We start from the raw sequence: 17,359 nt of genomic DNA, 5'->3' as shown, positions 1-17,359 counted from the left end.
GCCTACAATTAAAGCCATTGTTATTGCACCTGCATTATGTCCACCTGCTGCAAACATGGGCTTGCTTTACAAGCAATAAACATTGCATTAGCGCTTGTTACCTAGCTGAGTAACCGACACAGTTTTTCAGTGTTGGTTCAGAGGGTGAGGCCCTTTTGGTCCTTGGGGGTTGGATTCCCGGACACTATTGGAAACGAGAACCACGTAACAAGTTGACGCCACCCGGTTGAATGTCCTGTTGTCCTCGCCGTGCTCCTCCAGGTTCCTGGAGCAGGGCCTGTGTCGCTACGGTGCCCAGTGCACGTCGGCCCACTCCCGGGAGGAGCTGATGGAGTGGCAGAAGCGCTACGCCTCGCGCCTCATCCGCCTCAAGCAGCAGCAGGAGAGCAAGCACTTCACCGAGAACTACATGGAGGCGCTCATCGAGAAGTGGATGAACTCTCTCTCCCCTGAGAAAGTGGTGAGTCAACCCCTAGTCTAGTCGCTTGGCCTACGGCCTTAATAGACTAGTGTTAAAATACACCCTCCCTTACTGGAAGTAATCACTGATTTTTAACGAGTGGAGGACAGGCTGAGAAGCTGTTTGCTTGGGTCTTCAAATGCGTTAACACGAGCTCCCTTCCTCGGAGTAATCACTGATCTAACCCAAATTGAGACGTGGTCAGATCAGGGATTAGTACTTCAAGGAGGGGAGGAAGCAAAGATGCTTGTATTAGGACAGAGCCCGTGAGGCTGATACAGGTGTACTGCTGTACTCTCAGCATATATTGGTTTTTAGACTTGTTGACTCTTTCATTTTGTCTACTTATCTCAAATAAACTGCCCTTTTTTTAAATGTACAATCTATTAAGAGGTTATGTCCTCGTTTTAGCCAGGCTTTTATTTTGTTCAACTCTCCTTAACCTGTGTTCTGTTCCTCTGCTGTAGCTGAGTGACTATTTGGACGGCGTCAACGTGGAACACAGCTCCAACCTCTCCGTAACGGTCACCACCAAGAAATCAGCTCACTCCTGGACCTTTTCCCTGTTCTGCAAGGTAACAGGGGCTCTGTCTCACTCAATGTCAGCACACCAAATACCACCCTTATTCCTTATACATGGCACCCTATTCTCTATATAGTGCACTGCTTTTGACTATGACCCATTGGTCAAAATCAGTATATAGTGAATAGAGTGCTGTTTGAGATGCAACCAATGGTTTCAAATAAATATATTTCCAAAAGCACCACACAAGTAGATTTTGATTTGAAATCAACATCTGGCTGTTATCTGTAGGTCGTACACGGCCATATCATTTATAAGCAACTTTGATAAAGACTGCTCCTACGCAGAGGAAAGCTGCATGTTGATTTTTGCCGGCAGGTTGGTCATGTCGACCTTTATCAAGACATTATCATAACACATAAAATAATTGTGCGGAGGTCGTGTGTGGGAGAAATTTGTATCATTGACCGAAGTTGTACTGATTTTTTTTTTTCCCCCCACCATTCCCAGCACCACAGCAGGAGACCATGTACTTATGCGTCTGAACATTCACTCTCAAAAGCCAACTTTTTCATATACCCATTGATATACTCTTAGACAGTAACTGACTGACAATGCTTCCAAAGAGCACTCACATGTGGCGCAAAGTAGCCCTTTATCTCTGATTACCCACTTTCACACGTTCTGCCCCTCCCCCTCAGCCTGTGAGGAAGCTGTACCGCATCGCCCTGCTCTACGACGCCCACCGACCCCACTTTTCCATCACGGCTGTGTCGGTTGGCGACGCCGGCGCCCAGCGGCTGCAGGCGGCGGCCGAGGGCTGCCAGGAGTGGACGGCGGGCGAGGAGGCGCTGGCGGCCGACAACGGCATGGACCACTGCGTCTACACGGTGGTGGTGGGCTTCAGCACCGAGATCTTCGGCACCTTCCGCCAGACCATCGTCTTCGACTTTGGCTCGGAGCCCGTGCTGATGCAGCGCATCATGGTGGACGCCGCCTCCATAGAAGGTTTTTTTTTGTGGTTTTTTTAGAGAGATTTTGACATTTTCAGTTAAACAAAAACCTCCCACCCTCCCTCATTAGTCCAAGTTTCTAACACAACAATAAAACTAAAATTATTAGGAAAATAGAAGTTAGGTTATATTGATAATGGGTTGCACGTGTGACATTCCTTACAAGGCCTCAAAGTACTTAGCAATGTAATAGGAGGCAACTGAACCCTATCCACCACAATGTGTAGCACCAACATGAGTGGTACGGCAGCCGTATACCGTTCATTCGGAAAGTATTCAGACCCTTTAACTTTTTCCACATTTTGTTACGTTACAGCTTTACTCTAAAATTGATTTCACTTTTTTTCTTATCAGTCTACACACAATACCCCTTAATGACAAAGCAAAGACAGGTTTTTAGAAATAAGCATTCAGACCCTTTACTCAGTACTTTGTTGAAGCACCTTTGGCAGCGATTACAGCCTCAAGTCTTCTTGGGTATGACGCTACAGACTTTTGACTTCTTTTACTCACTATTTCAGATGTGCAAATGCAATGTTCATTGTTCTTTTTATCCTTTGGTTATGTCAAAATATATATATATATGTGTATGTATGTATGTGTGTGTGTGTGTTCTGGCCAGTCCTCATAGCTTTAGTAGCAGGCCAATATTCCCCATGATTTGCGCCAGGTGGAATCTGTGTGGGCAGAATTTTCCTAAGCTCCTCTTCCTAAGCTGGAAGAGGATTTGAAATAAAGTAATACTTATGAATTTTCTGACATTTGATTCCACAACACTGTTGGCCATTATTATGTTTACAGACATGCATGAAAGCGATTTAATAATTCTTTAGGATTGGAATAATAATATAGGTCTCTATGAATAAGAACCTGCAGATTCTGTCTCATCTCACCCCAAATCCCCTGTGACTTACAGTAAAATGTATATATGGCCCTTGCGGGAATCCCACGCACAACCCTGGTCTTACCAGCTGAGCCATCAAAAACACAAGTGCAGGCCAATATTTAATTTTTAAAATCTTTTTATTTATTCAGGCAAGTCAGTTAAGAACAAATTCTTATTTACAATGACGGCCTAGGAACAGTGGGTTAACTGCCCTTGTTCAGGGGCAGAACGACAGATTTTTACCTTGTCAGCTTGGGGATTCGATCCAGCAACCTTTCGGTTACTGGCCCAACTCTCTAATCACTAGGCTACCTGCCGTCTCCAATTACCCTCATGCTCAAGTGTCAATATTAATGATGGAAGGTGTGCTTTTCACAAACCCTCACATCTCCCTCTACAGACCTGGAGCACCTAATGCAAGCCAGGCAGCAGCTCCTGATGACGGCCAAGCGCTGGGACCCGTCCTGCAAGACAATCGTGGAGTTCAGCCCCAACGAGACGGTTGACCTGGACCGCAGCCTGCTGGCTCGCTACCAGATCCCTCTGTCGGCCGACCAGCTCTTCACCCAGTCGGTCCTGGACAAGACCCTGACCCGGGACAACTACCAGGCCCGCCTGCACGACCTGCTCTACATCGAGGAGATCGCCCAGTACAAAGAAGTCAGCAAGTGAGAGCCTCTTTGTTGTTGTAGTCTGTTTCCAATCAATCCTATTCTGAAAACCTTCCACCATTGACAATGGGGAGTAATTGCTAAAAAGACACTTTTTAAATAGCACTTCCATTGCTAGTGATAATTGTCTTCTAATTGTAAAAAGTGTGTACTGATTTTGAGTATGTTTTCTCCGAAGGGTTGGTCCTTTAGTGCTGCTTTTTATTTAGTTTTAGTCAGTCACACCTCTTGATACCTGCGAATATACATTTTAGTGTAATGTTTTATGTAGTGTGTAGACAGTACTGAGCGACAGTCTGGATTGAGCAGGGGTCTGTGAGACTGGCTCACCACAAGGTGTCAGAGTCGATCTTCCACAGTAAAGGGGTGTGTGTACACTACACACGTGGCCAGGCACACAGCTAAAGCCCTTTTGATTATGCATATCTCCTCTGCATCCCCAGAGATTTCCCCAGACCAGGACATTTTTGTTTTAGAATAGAAGTCATTTCTTGTGTATGAACTAAGGCGCCTCCCCAACCCCCCCCTGTAATTCGACACCTGCTGCTGTCCTCAGTGGAAGGTGAGAAGGAGAACAGGTTATCACAGCAATACAACCCTGATTAAGACCTAATCAAAGGCCCCCCAAGCCTTCGCTCAGTCAACCCAGTGGAAGGAACCAGGGTTTCCCCCACTCCTTCACTGTTCCCCTCCCCCACTCCTTCACTGTTCCCCTCCCCCACTCCTTCACTGTTCCCCCTCATCACTGTTATTGTCATTTGACTGGGGCTGTGGAATGGATTCCTCTCAATCATCCAATTTACCACTGAGGGCCGGTTTCCCGGGAAACAGACCTGGACAATAAGCATTTTCTATGGAGATTCTCTATTTGAAAATTATTTTATGTCCAGGACATAATCTATGTCCGGGAAGTATGTCTTCATGTGGCGTTCAAGGACCTGTGAATTCCTGGTTTTGCATGCATGCTCATCTGGTTCAATACAGACTATGTAATAGTTTATATAATACACAATATTAGGATATATATAATACAAAAATGAATATTTTATTAATACTACTATAGTATAGTCTAATGTCCCTGTCAAATACCCTTCACAGTATTGCTGTCTTGATAAGAGAGATTGATCTCAGATTTATTTTCGCTGTCCATGAACCACACTTGACTACTTGGCACAAACAAATGATCATTCAACGGTCAATCTGCTGTCTAATTGTTAAGGTCCCTAGCTTACCTAAGGGACTCCCAAAGCTGACAAACATATGGTCCAAGTCAGTTTTGCCACACTGCTGAAATAGCAATTGGTAGATTTTCATGCCAAACAAACCCAGATTCTTTTGCCCAACACAAACATATTTTTACCACTAACAGCTGTCTATGTGAATGCCTCCGGGCAAAACATTTGCCATGTAAACCACTGTGGATCACAACAATCACTGTTTGCATGTAAATGAACAGGATGTGAAAAGGTCAAATTTCAGGAAGTAAAGAGGTTACACTGATTCAACCTTATTCCAGTTAAACATGGTGCATATTTAGCAATGACTCCAGTCCAGTCTCATTTCATTGTTTAGCTATCTTTGCCACTGTCCTACCCTCTCTCCTCCCAAGTTCAACATCAAAAGTCACCTCAGCACTGGCTAACAATGCTTATGTCTATTTCCACTTAAATTAGGCCTAATACTAATGTCCATTTCTGGCTAACTTCGTTCAGGCCTACTCTCCACAACTCCCGCCTCTCCTCTGTCACATCATTTTCGAACAACGCTAATGCTCCCGTCCCTCAACTAATTTCTGGCTGATGACAAAATGTCCTCTCCCACCAGGTTCAACATCAAAGTCAACCTCCAGCTGGTCACCAGCTTCATGCTGACTGGCATCTCGGGTGGCGCCAAGTACGCCCAGAACGGACAGCTCTTCGCCCGCTTCAAGCTGACTGAGACTCTGTCGGAGGACACACTGGCGGGCCGACTTGTCATGACCAAGGTGAACTCTGTCTTGCTGTTGCCCCTGGCCCGCCAGGAGTGGTGCAGCCAGCCCCCTGGGGTCAAGGAGCGGGTCTACGAGGCCTGCATCGAGGAGAAGACCAAGGACTACATCTTCCTGCGGATATGCAAGGACTGCTGCGAGGAGCTGGGGTTGATACCTGACAGGGAACTGCAGGTACGGACCAAATAGAATCGTTGTATAACACTGTGTGATTGGCCTAGCAACAAGTTGCTACAGAAGAGTCGATTGGTTAGAATAGATCATTTATTTTTCAATTGAGATTTGAAACATGACAGCTGCCACAATAGGTGTTTTTTAAATGTATTTTTGCGGGTAGGTTATTGGATGAACAGATCCAATGTCCACTATGGAGTAGGTGACATTTTAGCCATGTTCCAATATGGAGGATGTTGGATTTGTTCCCTGTAGTTCAATACAACACATAATCACACCATGGGTGAGGTCTAATGCGTTTGATTCACAAGGACATCTCCCTTGACATGGCTTCAGCCTCAAAGCTTGTTTATGTCCCATGTCATCACGGACAGAAGCGGTGGCATAGAAACTATTCTCTTGAGTCAGGGGAACTGTTTAAACCCCTTAAAGGCCCACCGCCCCATCCTTCTTTCAGTCTTTTCAATCTCCCATTCCACTGTGTCCTCTGCCATTTGAGAGCTGAGAAATCTTTAATGAAAGGGTCACCTCTCCAACGTCTGATGCTTTAGCGAAAGCAAACTCTCGGGGTGAAAGGTCCCAGTATCGATTGCCACTTCACAAAGGTTAGCGCCGTCCACGGTAAGGCTGGCGCTCCAGGGAAAATTGCACTCTCCCAGCGCGGCGAGAGATCCCAATTACTTTGCCCAGTGGCGTCTAAAGGCTGTTCTTACCCGCCGGTGTGAATGATGGGCTGGCGGGGGAAAGCGAGGCCCGGGCATGAGCAATTATCCAAACAAGCCTGTTGCAGGGAATATAATCTGTCCGTCCGTGTTTTGGAGCAGCTCATGTCTAGCTAAGTGATTAGGACAGAGCCCGTAGCGACGGGGGAATTAAAGCTAGCTATCTAGCCACCCGGTGGGGGAGAACGTGCCCCCTAGTTAAACGAAGAGCCACGATTGCCAGTGTCAAGCAGACTGACCTGCAGATAATGAACAAATGTAGGGATGGAATCTAGAAATGTAAACGGTATTCTACTATATTACAAAATGATCTAACTTTTATATACAAGCGCAGCTAGCAATTTCTGTAGCTGATGGCTATGATGCGAATGAAAAATCTGGTAAACGGAAAGGCTTTCCCCAAAAACGTGTTTTATTAAATGTTAAGTACAAAGTAGCCTATGCTTACCTGGCAGAATGACATCACGACATCATTATTTGCATTCATCCAGTGAGTATTTGTTTAGCTAATTCTACCTGCGCTACAAAAACAATCCCAGCGTCTTTCTAGGTGCGCAATGGAATTAAATTGTAACTGCCTGTATACAATCCGCGATGTGGAGAACACGTCTGGATTCTGTGATTCCTTCCATTTAAAATGGAATTCAACAATATTCAAAAACATATTGAACTTAGTAGGGAATCAACTAAATGTATTAAGTTAGTTCATTTGCACAGGTTTTTTGTTGTTGCACATAAGACATGAACAGAATGCATCAGTGACTCGCATTTCCTGCAACTTTGAAGAGGCAATGAATATATGTAGCCATTAGCATGATTGTAATTGAAAGGCTTTCCCAAGAACCTCAGTTAAATGTTAACTACACAAAGTAGCCTATGCTTACCTGACAGAATGATATCATGGTTATTTGCGTTAATCCAGTGTTTATTTGTTTTGCAAATTCTACCATCACATATACTTGCACTACAAAAATATATATAAACAGACTTTTTCAATGGGCACGCTGGAATTAAAGGGTGACTACAACAACAACAACAAAATATTTTTTCCCAGACCTCAAATGGTATCCTGATGTGGTGTAAGTATTGTTGTGGGCTTCAACCATTTTCTATTAAAACAGTGTGATTTTTGAGAGTGAAAAACAGGGAAAAATAAAACAGATTTTTATAGGGCCCTATAAATGGTTGCCATTAAAAAGGAGCGAGGGAGACCGACACTTTGAATTTGTAACAACCATCTTAGCATTGTGTTGATGGGCCATTGAGTAATATGTCAGTTATGTAGTCGTTTAGAGCCAATTGTTTCCAGCTGAACCTCTCTAAACTGCATCTTTATTTAGTCTCAAGACACTTGGTTTGAGTGACCACTCCTGTGTTCCCCTCTGCCCCAGGTGGAGCTGCAGTTTCAGTTGAACCGCCTGCCCCTGTGTGAGATGCACTATGCTCTGGACCGCATCAAAGACAACGGCATCCTGTTCCCAGACGCCAGCCTTACCCCCACCATCCCCTGGAGCCCCAACAGGTACTATTCCCCCCCCCCCCCCCCCCCCCCCCCTCTAGACCAGGAGTATTTCAATCTAAGCCTGGAGGTCTGCTGGTCTTCTGTTCTACCTGAGAATGAATTGCAACCACCTTGTGTCCCAGGTCTAAGTCAGTCCTTGAGGAAAATAATGAAAATCAGGAGTGGAACTGACTTCGAGATCCAGATTTTAATTTGTCTGCCATAGATCCTCCAACCCCTGTTCCATGGTGTGCAAACCGGTTCAGGACAAGCGTTGCTAGTCATAGTCTGCCCAACAGGCCTCTTACTCAACCTCGATCCATGTGAGGTTTTCACATGAATTTTGGCAGAGGCCTTTTTTTGATTTCAAGAAAGATTACGCAATAACCTACGTGTGTGTTAAATGTTATTCTAGCTTGCATACTCCTTTAGGTTAAGTTTAGTAGTCTGCCTAAAACATGCATGGTAAATTAGGTTTGCTAATACTTTCACACCGAAATGAAGTTGAGAAAAGGTTGCTAGCTGTCCTCGCTGACTAGGCGGACATTTTGAAAAGCTGTTAGTTCTCCCGGCTTTAGATATCTCTTCTAAAGACGGACAAATGTTGGAGGGCCACAGAGTAATCTTAATTGACGCGAACCCAAGAGTCAACAATGTCAAGCCTAATCTCTTGCTTCCAAATAGCTCTTATCTGGTTTCCTGAATATGATTAACACTGTATATAGGCTTTGATTTAATGAGCTAAAGCTTTTGCTACTGAAAGATCAAGTCAGACTCTAATTCCTGCGTTTTGTATATGTTTTTGCAGTGGTGGCCATAATTTAAATGCATAAAGGGGGAACACTTACTAAATTGACAATGGTTATTAGTACAATAACCACCTTAACTAGCTCCATATGGCAGTAACCCGCTTTGGATAAAGTTCCTAAATACTATGGGTCCATGTATGCTTCACCTCATTAAGATAATGGTATGAGAATAAGTAGTGTTAAAAATGGGTTTTAAATATATGGAAAGTGTTGACTGTTTAGAATAAGTAGGTTATATTGCTTGTTATGTAGGCCTAACAAAGCCCCTGCCTTGCCTGACTGCATGGTGACTATTGACTGCCATGTTGATTGGTCATGAATAAGCTAATTGGCCAGCGCCAATGCACTTGTCTCCTGTGTCTGGGTTTCTCAGACCAGCTGTGCACGCTGTGTGTGTCCACTTTGTTTCACCACCCATACACAGTGCTTTCGATCAGCCTCAACCTCAACCCTCCTCTTCCCTCAGACCTCATTACTCTGTGGGTGTAGCAGCCCAGCTCAGTGTTATACCCTGACCCGGCTCTCCATTCATCCCCACTGATCCCTGAACCCGTCCCTCTGCCTCTACCTATTCACAGCCCCTTCACGGTGCTTACAGCTGCCTTTAGCAAGGCTGGGCCTGTATACGATCGACCGGGCGGGCTGTTCAACTCCACTGGGCCAGTGCTCTCTAATGAGGACTGTGATGCTAGTAGACTGGGAGACTGGCCCACGATTTATCACACTTAAGAGGGTGTGTTAGTGGGGTTTAGTGTGTAAATGAGTGTGAGGGGACCAATGTCCCCTCCTTGTGTCAGGGACCCCACGAGCGATGCTGCTTGTTCGCCAGCCAACTAATCGACTTACTTTCCATGTGAGTCATCTTCCTCCCCTATCTCATCCCCTCTCTCTGCCACCCTGCAGGCAGTGGGACGAGCAGCTGGACCCGCGTCTCAACGCCAAGCAGAAGGAGGCCATCCTGGCCATCACCACGCCTCTCACCATCCCCCTGCCCCCTGTGCTCATCATCGGGCCCTACGGCACGGGCAAGACCTTCACCCTGGCACAGGCTGTCAAGCACATCCTCAGGCAGGACGACAGCAGGTGAGGCGGGCACCACACAGCAACTCTGCTATGTCCAGATAGGTCGCTCTAAAAGGGCAATGGGTGAAAGGGCAAGGTTACTGCTGCTCCCGGGGGCTACCAGCTTCCTTGGAGTTGATGTTTAGTTCAATAAACACTCAGGGTGACATTGTCAAGTTGGGTGTATCTTCCGATCAGAATGTGTCACTGAAAGCAATTGGGGGATGTGTGTGGGTTATGGGAATGTCTGTCGATTGGGAATAAGGCAGCGATTGGTTGGTTGATTGTGTTTGGATTGTTCATCTCCATTCAAGTGAACCACGTGTTCAATTGGATTGCCATTACAACGGCCTGTTATCTCACGTCCAACCGAATGCCATGATGTAATAGAGCCATGATGTAATAGAATGCAAAATTGCCTGAAGATTCACATTCTCTTGTTAGTACGGCGAGGCGCTGGCAGGAAATGTATATTGGCTGGTGTAAAAATAGGAAACAACAATGTTTTAGGTTTTTATTTAAAATAAATTGTAGAATACGTTGTGGCATTTGGCCTTGAACATAAGATACGTTTTAATTTGATAAAGCCTTCATACATAATTTAAAAAAAATATGTTCTGAAAAATGTGTTGGAATGCAATATTCATCTGGAACTTTCTAACTGACTATGATAAATATTAAATGGTGGGAATGAATTATGGATGTTTTAAAAGCCAATACAAGGAGGGTGATTGACCCCTATAGACGGTTATTCATCATCATGTTAACTTTCTGAGAAATAGGAACTTAAAGTCCATGGTCAAGTGCACAGCGTTCCTGCAGCGCTGTTTAAGGGTCGTGTTAACATGTTCACTCCAAAATGAAGGTCCTAGAATTGTCAGTATGGCCTGAAAGAGTAGGAGTTCGTGCACTTCTGGTCAGTGCTTCTCCAACATACCTACTTGTCTTTCATTGTTATGGCCTGGAGTTTTACCTTGGTCAGATCACATGGTCAACAAAATCTCCTGGCTGTATTTATTTGTTAAAGATCTCTTAATTGCTGACACATTTATCCCCTTTCTTTCGCAGGGTCCTCATTTGCACCCATTCCAACAGTGCAGCTGACCTGTACATAAAGGACTACCTTCATCCATACGTAGAAGCGGGCAACGCGCACGCAAGACCTCTCAGGTAAGGGTCTGTAGAAACGCTCTACAAGGGGTTTGCAGCACCTCTTAAGATTTATTCCAAGATATAAAAAAATATTTTTTCCCCGTTACAGTACCCAACCTTGAGAATTCATTGCTTACAACATCTTTAAAGGAGCATGTCTGCCCGCCTGAAATCAATCCCCCACCTCTTCTGAACAGTGTGCTTTCAGGCATTCAGTTCTCCCTGCTGGCTGTAGCCTGAGACATCAACAAACCCAAATCCACTCATAGTTGTATCAACTCCATGGAATCGCAGTTAAAACCAATGATCGCTCAATCAATCAAATGTATTTCTAAAGCTCTTTTTACATCGGCAGATGTCTCAAAGTGCTTATACAGAAACCCAGCCTAAAACCCCAAACAGCAAGCAATGCAGATGTTGCTGTACGGATGGATCGGATTGATCCATCCACGTCATTGAGGTTAGAGGTGTAGTGGAACGGGAACAGCGGTTGCCTTATGGCAGTGAGCTTGGCAGACCTCGCTCTTTCTGAGGAGATGTGTCCTGGCCTCACAACACAGCAGCTGTGACATGAAGACTCTCTCACATTCCTCCCCTTCTCGCCTACACTCAATCTCCTTCTTACGACTGCTGCTTCAGTGACTTCTAATCACAGTAACTGTAATCCAGCCCCCCCCACCCACCCAACAATATAGAAATGTATCCCTGACTTCTAGCCAGACCCCATGTGTCAGTGAAGGGCCTGCAGGGGGAACAAATGACTTGTTACACTTGACTGATGGCCTGATACCAAGGGCTGTGTTGGGAATCCCACTATAATCGCCATGTAATTGGGCTATCAGCCAATTTCTCCTGAGGCTTTGTGTGCTTAGCCAAGTGAGAAGGCCATAAGTGTACATGCTGAAGGCGATACACAGACAGTTCTTTAGGTCAGCTAAACCCTGTCGTGGCACAAAACCCCATAAGGAATGAGACAAGATACAACCAATGGAGTGTTATGAAAATGTCAGGACAGTTGCTAAGAGTATGAAAAGTCGAGACGCTGCTAATTTGTGTCTCTACTTGTCGATTTGCAAGTTCAGCAATTGAAATGTTAGATAAATAAATAACCCCGAATAACAAGTCAATGGATACTTCTCAATGTTAACATGTATCTGCTGCTTTTTGATTTTTGTCAGCCCAGTTTGTCTGGAATTAACCATCCCACTGTGTCCTCTCTCTCTCTCTGCTCCCAGGGTTTACTTCAGGAACCGCTGGGTGAAGACTGTCCACCCGTTGGTGCAGCAGTACTGTTTGATCTCTAACACACAGTACACTTTCCAGATGCCCGAGAGGGAGGACATCCTCAGGCACCGCGTGGTGGTGGTCACCCTCAGCACGTCCCAGTACCTCTGCCAGCTGGACCTGGAGCCAGGTGAGTGGCTAACCGCTGACGTAGCATACACAGCTAACGTAGAATACGGTTGTGCTTGGTTGGCTAACTGCTTACGTAGCAAATATGGCTAATGTAGCAGCATAATACTGTACTGGTGCTTTGTTTGCTAACTGCTTACATGGCTAATATTTTCTTAACTCTTTTTGAACGTGCACTGTTAAGGGCTTGTAAGTAAGCATTTCATGGTAAAGTCTACACTTGTTGTATTTGACGCATGTGACATAAAGTTTGGTTTGATTTCATGTTGCAGCATATACTGGTGCTTGGATTGCTAACTGCTAACATAATAAGAATACACCGCTAACGTAGCACATGGATAAGGTGAAATGCATAGCTAACATAGTATACACCGGTGCTACAGTGACTTGATATGTTGAGCTGTATACCCACATAAATCAACATGGAATACACCGCTAACGTAGGACATAGCTAATGTAGCATATACAGCAAACGTTTCATACACTGGTGCGATAACTACTTCATACACGGCGCTGTATAGCCAGGAACAAGTGAGCAATGCAACTGCAAACTGCGTGTTTAACCAGCTTAGGCTACATGCAAATTGTATGTGTTTACCAAGCAGTTTGGTTTTAACGAGCTCATAAAGTAAACAGAATGACAACGGGGCCTTAAAACAACCCAGACACCCACGTACTGTAGCTACACGACACATCTCAAACCCGCCCCAACGCGTCTTTTGATCGGCCGCTACACCTTCCCCATAACAGCAGGAGAAGGCAGAGAGAGGGAGGAAGTCATTTTAAGATGGAGTATAAAAAGACGGTGAAAACAAACCAATTTGTCAGCGGCGAGCTAATAACCGTCTCTAATGTGTCAGCGGAAGGCTTTGTCTGTTGCTTAGGAACACCATCTGCCTGTATCGAATGCACTTTACTTTATTAGCCCCCCCCTCGTTTAATCTATCTCCCGCGCTCGCCGTTGATGAAAACCGCCGACAAATGAGGCAATTGGGAGCCCCTCGCGCTCCTTTGTAGTGATAACAAATCACCAATCCAGTACACATGTTGAACAGGTTGCGTTGTCGCTAATCTGTTTTAGTTTGGGTTTGTTAATCCCTCTATGGGCCAGGCTTTTGGCAGCCTATGGTTTGTCTGTGTGTGAGAGTCGACCTAGAGAAGAACATTTTACACCTACATAGTCTACCTCTTAACACCACCGCACCCCCAGTGCTCTCCTTCCACCCCCAGCTCAGGCCAAATTCCACGGCCGTTGTTAGACACATGATGGAGAGCGGGTATCGAAATGCAATTTGTCCCCTGGTTCTTAGCCCCCCCCCCGCCCCTTCATGTCCGACTGCCCTTGCTCATCAACAGAACAGAACCTGCCTTCCCAGCCTCGAGGCACACTACAGATTATTATGTAATTATCCATGTACATTATGTGCTGTTTTGCATATTTATGAGGGTGGAGCTGCAAGCAGCAGAGCGCGTTGGCGCCAGCTTCACCTTTGGCTGGGTTTAGATGGCTGGGGTTAGAGGTCACCTGTAGTGCATGTTGTAAATGACTCATGACAATGGGAGGTGAATTTATGGGGCTTTGGTGTCTTTGTAGTCTCTTAACTGACGTGCAGGGTGCCATTCATAAATAACCCTACTACAATAGATGGTAAAATGTGCTTTATATTTCATCTCTTGCTCAAGTACGACTGCAGTTCCAACGCTCAACATGAATACAAATGTTGTCGTGCATTTTGCAAAAGGTGTTGTTGTAAAGCTAGATGTGGCCTTACACTATACAGAACATGAAAGCATTCCACTCTGGTCTGTTTTGCTAGTACCAAACGTTCTAGAAAAATCCACCAACCCCTTCAATGAATCCCTTTCTCCACCATCTCCACCATCCTGTGAAAATGTTGAGGCGTTTGGACACGGCTGAACAGTGGTTGTTTCTTCCACCTCTCCCTGCCTGCTCTGCTCTGACAGTCCTCGACTATGCCGTTACATCCTCATGCGCCAAGCAGCGTTTGAGCCTTCTAAATCAGGGTAACCGCTCGATCCTTTTCGAACGTCTGCAATACCAGCTTTAGTGTGTGTATAGGGGGCTACTCTCTGACGTTGAGGTAGAGAAAGAGATGGAGAGATGATGGCAGAAGACAGGCGTGTGACAGGCGTGTGTACATGTGTACCGCGTTCATCTTTTTTTTGGGGGGGGTCTTTTTGCTGTCTGCAATCACAAAGCCAGACGGATCAGAAACCAAAAGAAAAACTGTCTGTACATAACCTTCTCCTCATGGGCTGAGCAATGTTTGAGTATTTTAAATGAGGGATACCACCGCTCCAACCCTTTCAAACGTCAGCGAAAGCAGCATTGGTGTGTAGTGGCTACTGTTGAAGATGGATATAGAGGGGTAGAAGGTTAACTAACCTTGTTGCTCCAATGTGTTTTTTGGTTTGTGTTTGGGGGCGGCAGGTAGCCTTGTGGTTAGAGCGTTGGGCCAGTAACCGAAAGGTTGCTAGATTGAATCTCAGAGCTGACAAGGTAAAAATCGTTCTGCCCCTAAACAAGGCAGTTTAACCCACTGTTCCTAGGCCGTCATTGTAAATAAGAATTTGTTCTTAACTGACTTGCCTAGTTAAATAAAGTTTAAATAAAATAGAAATCACAAAACCAGACAGGCGAGACAAAAAAAACGAGCTGGAACAAATATCCCATCTAAAGAAGATCTGCAAGTTTACAAAACGAATAGTAAATGAGAGTATTCGTAATAGTTTATTTTTTAGAAAGTTAATCTCTGTGAATTTTTTTATATTTGAGGTGCAACAACTAAGACAAGTACATCAGAACGTTTGGACCCTGATCCAAAAGGACTATATAGCAGCTCTATACCACAGAGCAAAACTATACATAGCAGCTCTATACCACAGAGCAAAACTATACATAGCAGCTCTATACCACAGAGCAAAACTATACATAGCAGCTCTATTCCACAGAGCAAAACTATACATAGCAGCTCTATACCACAGAGCAAAACTATACATAGCAGCTCTATACCACAGAGCAAAACTATACATAGCAGCAAAACTATACATAGCAGCTCTATACCACAGAGCAAAACTATACATAGCAGCTCTATACCACAGAGCAAAACTATACATAGCAGCTCTATACCACAGAGCAAAACTATACATAGCAGCTCTATACCACAGAGCAAAACTATACATAGCAGCTCTATACCACAGAGCAAAACTATACATAGCAGCTCTATACCACAGAGCAAAACTATACATAGCAGCTCTATACCACAGAGCAAAACTATACATAGCAGCTCTATACCACAGAGCAAAACTATACATAGCAGCTCTATACCACAGAGCAAAACTATACATAGCAGCAAAACTATACATAGCAGCTCTATTCCACAGAGCAAAACTATACATAGCAGCTCTATACCACAGAGCAAAACTATACATAGCAGCTCTATACCACAGAGCAAAACTATACATAGCAGCTCTATACCACACAATATCAAAATCAATCCTTATCCAATGAGGTTGTGATGTTACAAGCGTCATTACCGATGGCATCCACCATAAGCACCACAGACCAATGCATTGCTAATGTCTTGAACGACCCGTGCACCATTTGTTTCAAGGAGCCCAATGAATCACCACCTCATTATAATTAATGGGTCATATGATGGTGCTCTGACTGAAATGGTTTGTGTTCTGTGTCCGCAGGGCTCTTCTCCCACATCCTATTGGACGAGGCGGCCCAGGCCATGGAGTGTGAGACCATCATGCCTTTCGCGCTGGCCAGCAAAAGCACCCGCATCGTGCTGGCTGGAGACCACATGCAGGTAAAACTGCGGTTTAGGAGGAGGTTTATGATGTCATTGGTTTGAACAAACTCTGACCTTTGAAACAAACTCTCACTCCTTTTTTTTTTTTTTTTTTTTTAGGGCCTTGATTTTTTAGGTTTTTTTTGGTCAGGCCTTAATCGTATTCTCTCATGCGAATGACCTCCGCGTTCTGCAGACCTTTGCCAAGCTAGCAAATAAAAACCAGTGTATCACCTAAGTCCTTTACATTTCCGTGTGCTTTGGACTCCGTCGTTAGCCTATGGCTAACTTCACATTGGCCGTGAGTGAAACAGACTGAGGAGAGAAAGAAGTTGTCAGAGAGAGCATGTTTACCATTCACAGTCCAGTCAGACGAGGCAAACTAAACGAAACTCCCCCTGTCATTCAAGCTTTGTGGAACACTCCAAAGTAGCCTCTTATTTCCGTTTCTTTTTGTGTTCTGGACATTGTGTTTATTTTAGTGCGACAGGATTAAGAGTGGGCAGTAGATAAATACACCCCGAGGGAGTTTAACCGTGCGATAACGGTTTTAATTATTTCTCTACTCCTTCCTCTCTGAAGGAACAACGGCTTCAAACACGCTCTATTCTCCTCTCCTGCTTCTCCTCTGTCACTTTCTTTCTCTTGCTCTCCCTCTATCTCCCTCTACATCCTAATCTGTTGCACATTGTCTGTGCGCTACGTGTCAGTTGCCAAGGAGGATTTGTTTGCCCCTCCTCCGACTCTCTTCTGTCTTATCACTCTTCATTATGGGATGTTTTGTGTCTCAGCTGAAAGAAGTAGGCTGAGAATAGTGAATGAAGGTTCCCTGGCTCCTGTTGACTTCAGGTCTTCTATCTGCTGCGTGAGCCTTATTTAAATGCCTGGCTGAACTTTTCCCCTGAGACTGGGAGGTTCAACCTGGAGCTACATTACCACAAACACAAAACAATCTAGTTCAGCCAGTGTCAGATTAGAGGTAATTGCTATTGGGGGGGGGGGGGGGGGTTGTGTGTCTTCAGCGCGCATCTTAATCAAAGTTGCTGTTGAGGATGTTTCCGGAGCACCTCAACGCGTTTCGCTAACTTGAACTATTAGTATGTCTTATTGTTGTGTCGTGGAGGGAACCTGCAAGTAAGCGGTCAGTTGGACAGTGTTTACCATG

At 44.9% G+C, this 17,359-nt stretch overlaps 1 protein-coding gene across 4 annotated transcripts in view; it reads left to right on the top strand.

Moving 5' to 3' along the window:
• LOC110485986 (probable helicase with zinc finger domain) overlaps positions 1-17,359 on the top strand; it is a 56,839-nt gene that overhangs the window by 9,447 nt on the left and 30,033 nt on the right. For all 4 annotated transcript variants that reach the window (XM_021557259.2, XM_021557258.2, XM_021557256.2 and 1 more), the window contains exons 8-17: positions 262-460; positions 928-1,035; positions 1,685-1,991; positions 3,283-3,550; positions 5,378-5,714; positions 7,828-7,958; positions 9,650-9,829; positions 10,877-10,978; positions 12,196-12,374; positions 16,094-16,212. In XM_021557259.2, coding sequence (XP_021412934.2) covers positions 262-460; positions 928-1,035; positions 1,685-1,991; positions 3,283-3,550; positions 5,378-5,714; positions 7,828-7,958; positions 9,650-9,829; positions 10,877-10,978; positions 12,196-12,374; positions 16,094-16,212 — 1,930 coding nt within the window. The remainder of the gene's footprint in view (positions 1-261; positions 461-927; positions 1,036-1,684; positions 1,992-3,282; positions 3,551-5,377; positions 5,715-7,827; positions 7,959-9,649; positions 9,830-10,876; positions 10,979-12,195; positions 12,375-16,093; positions 16,213-17,359) is intronic.

Source organism: Oncorhynchus mykiss, chromosome 13 (assembly GCF_013265735.2).
Source record: "Oncorhynchus mykiss isolate Arlee chromosome 13, USDA_OmykA_1.1, whole genome shotgun sequence".
NCBI classification, from domain to species: Eukaryota; Metazoa; Chordata; class Actinopteri; order Salmoniformes; family Salmonidae; genus Oncorhynchus; species Oncorhynchus mykiss.
This window is presented reverse-complemented; position numbering and strand designations above follow the sequence as displayed.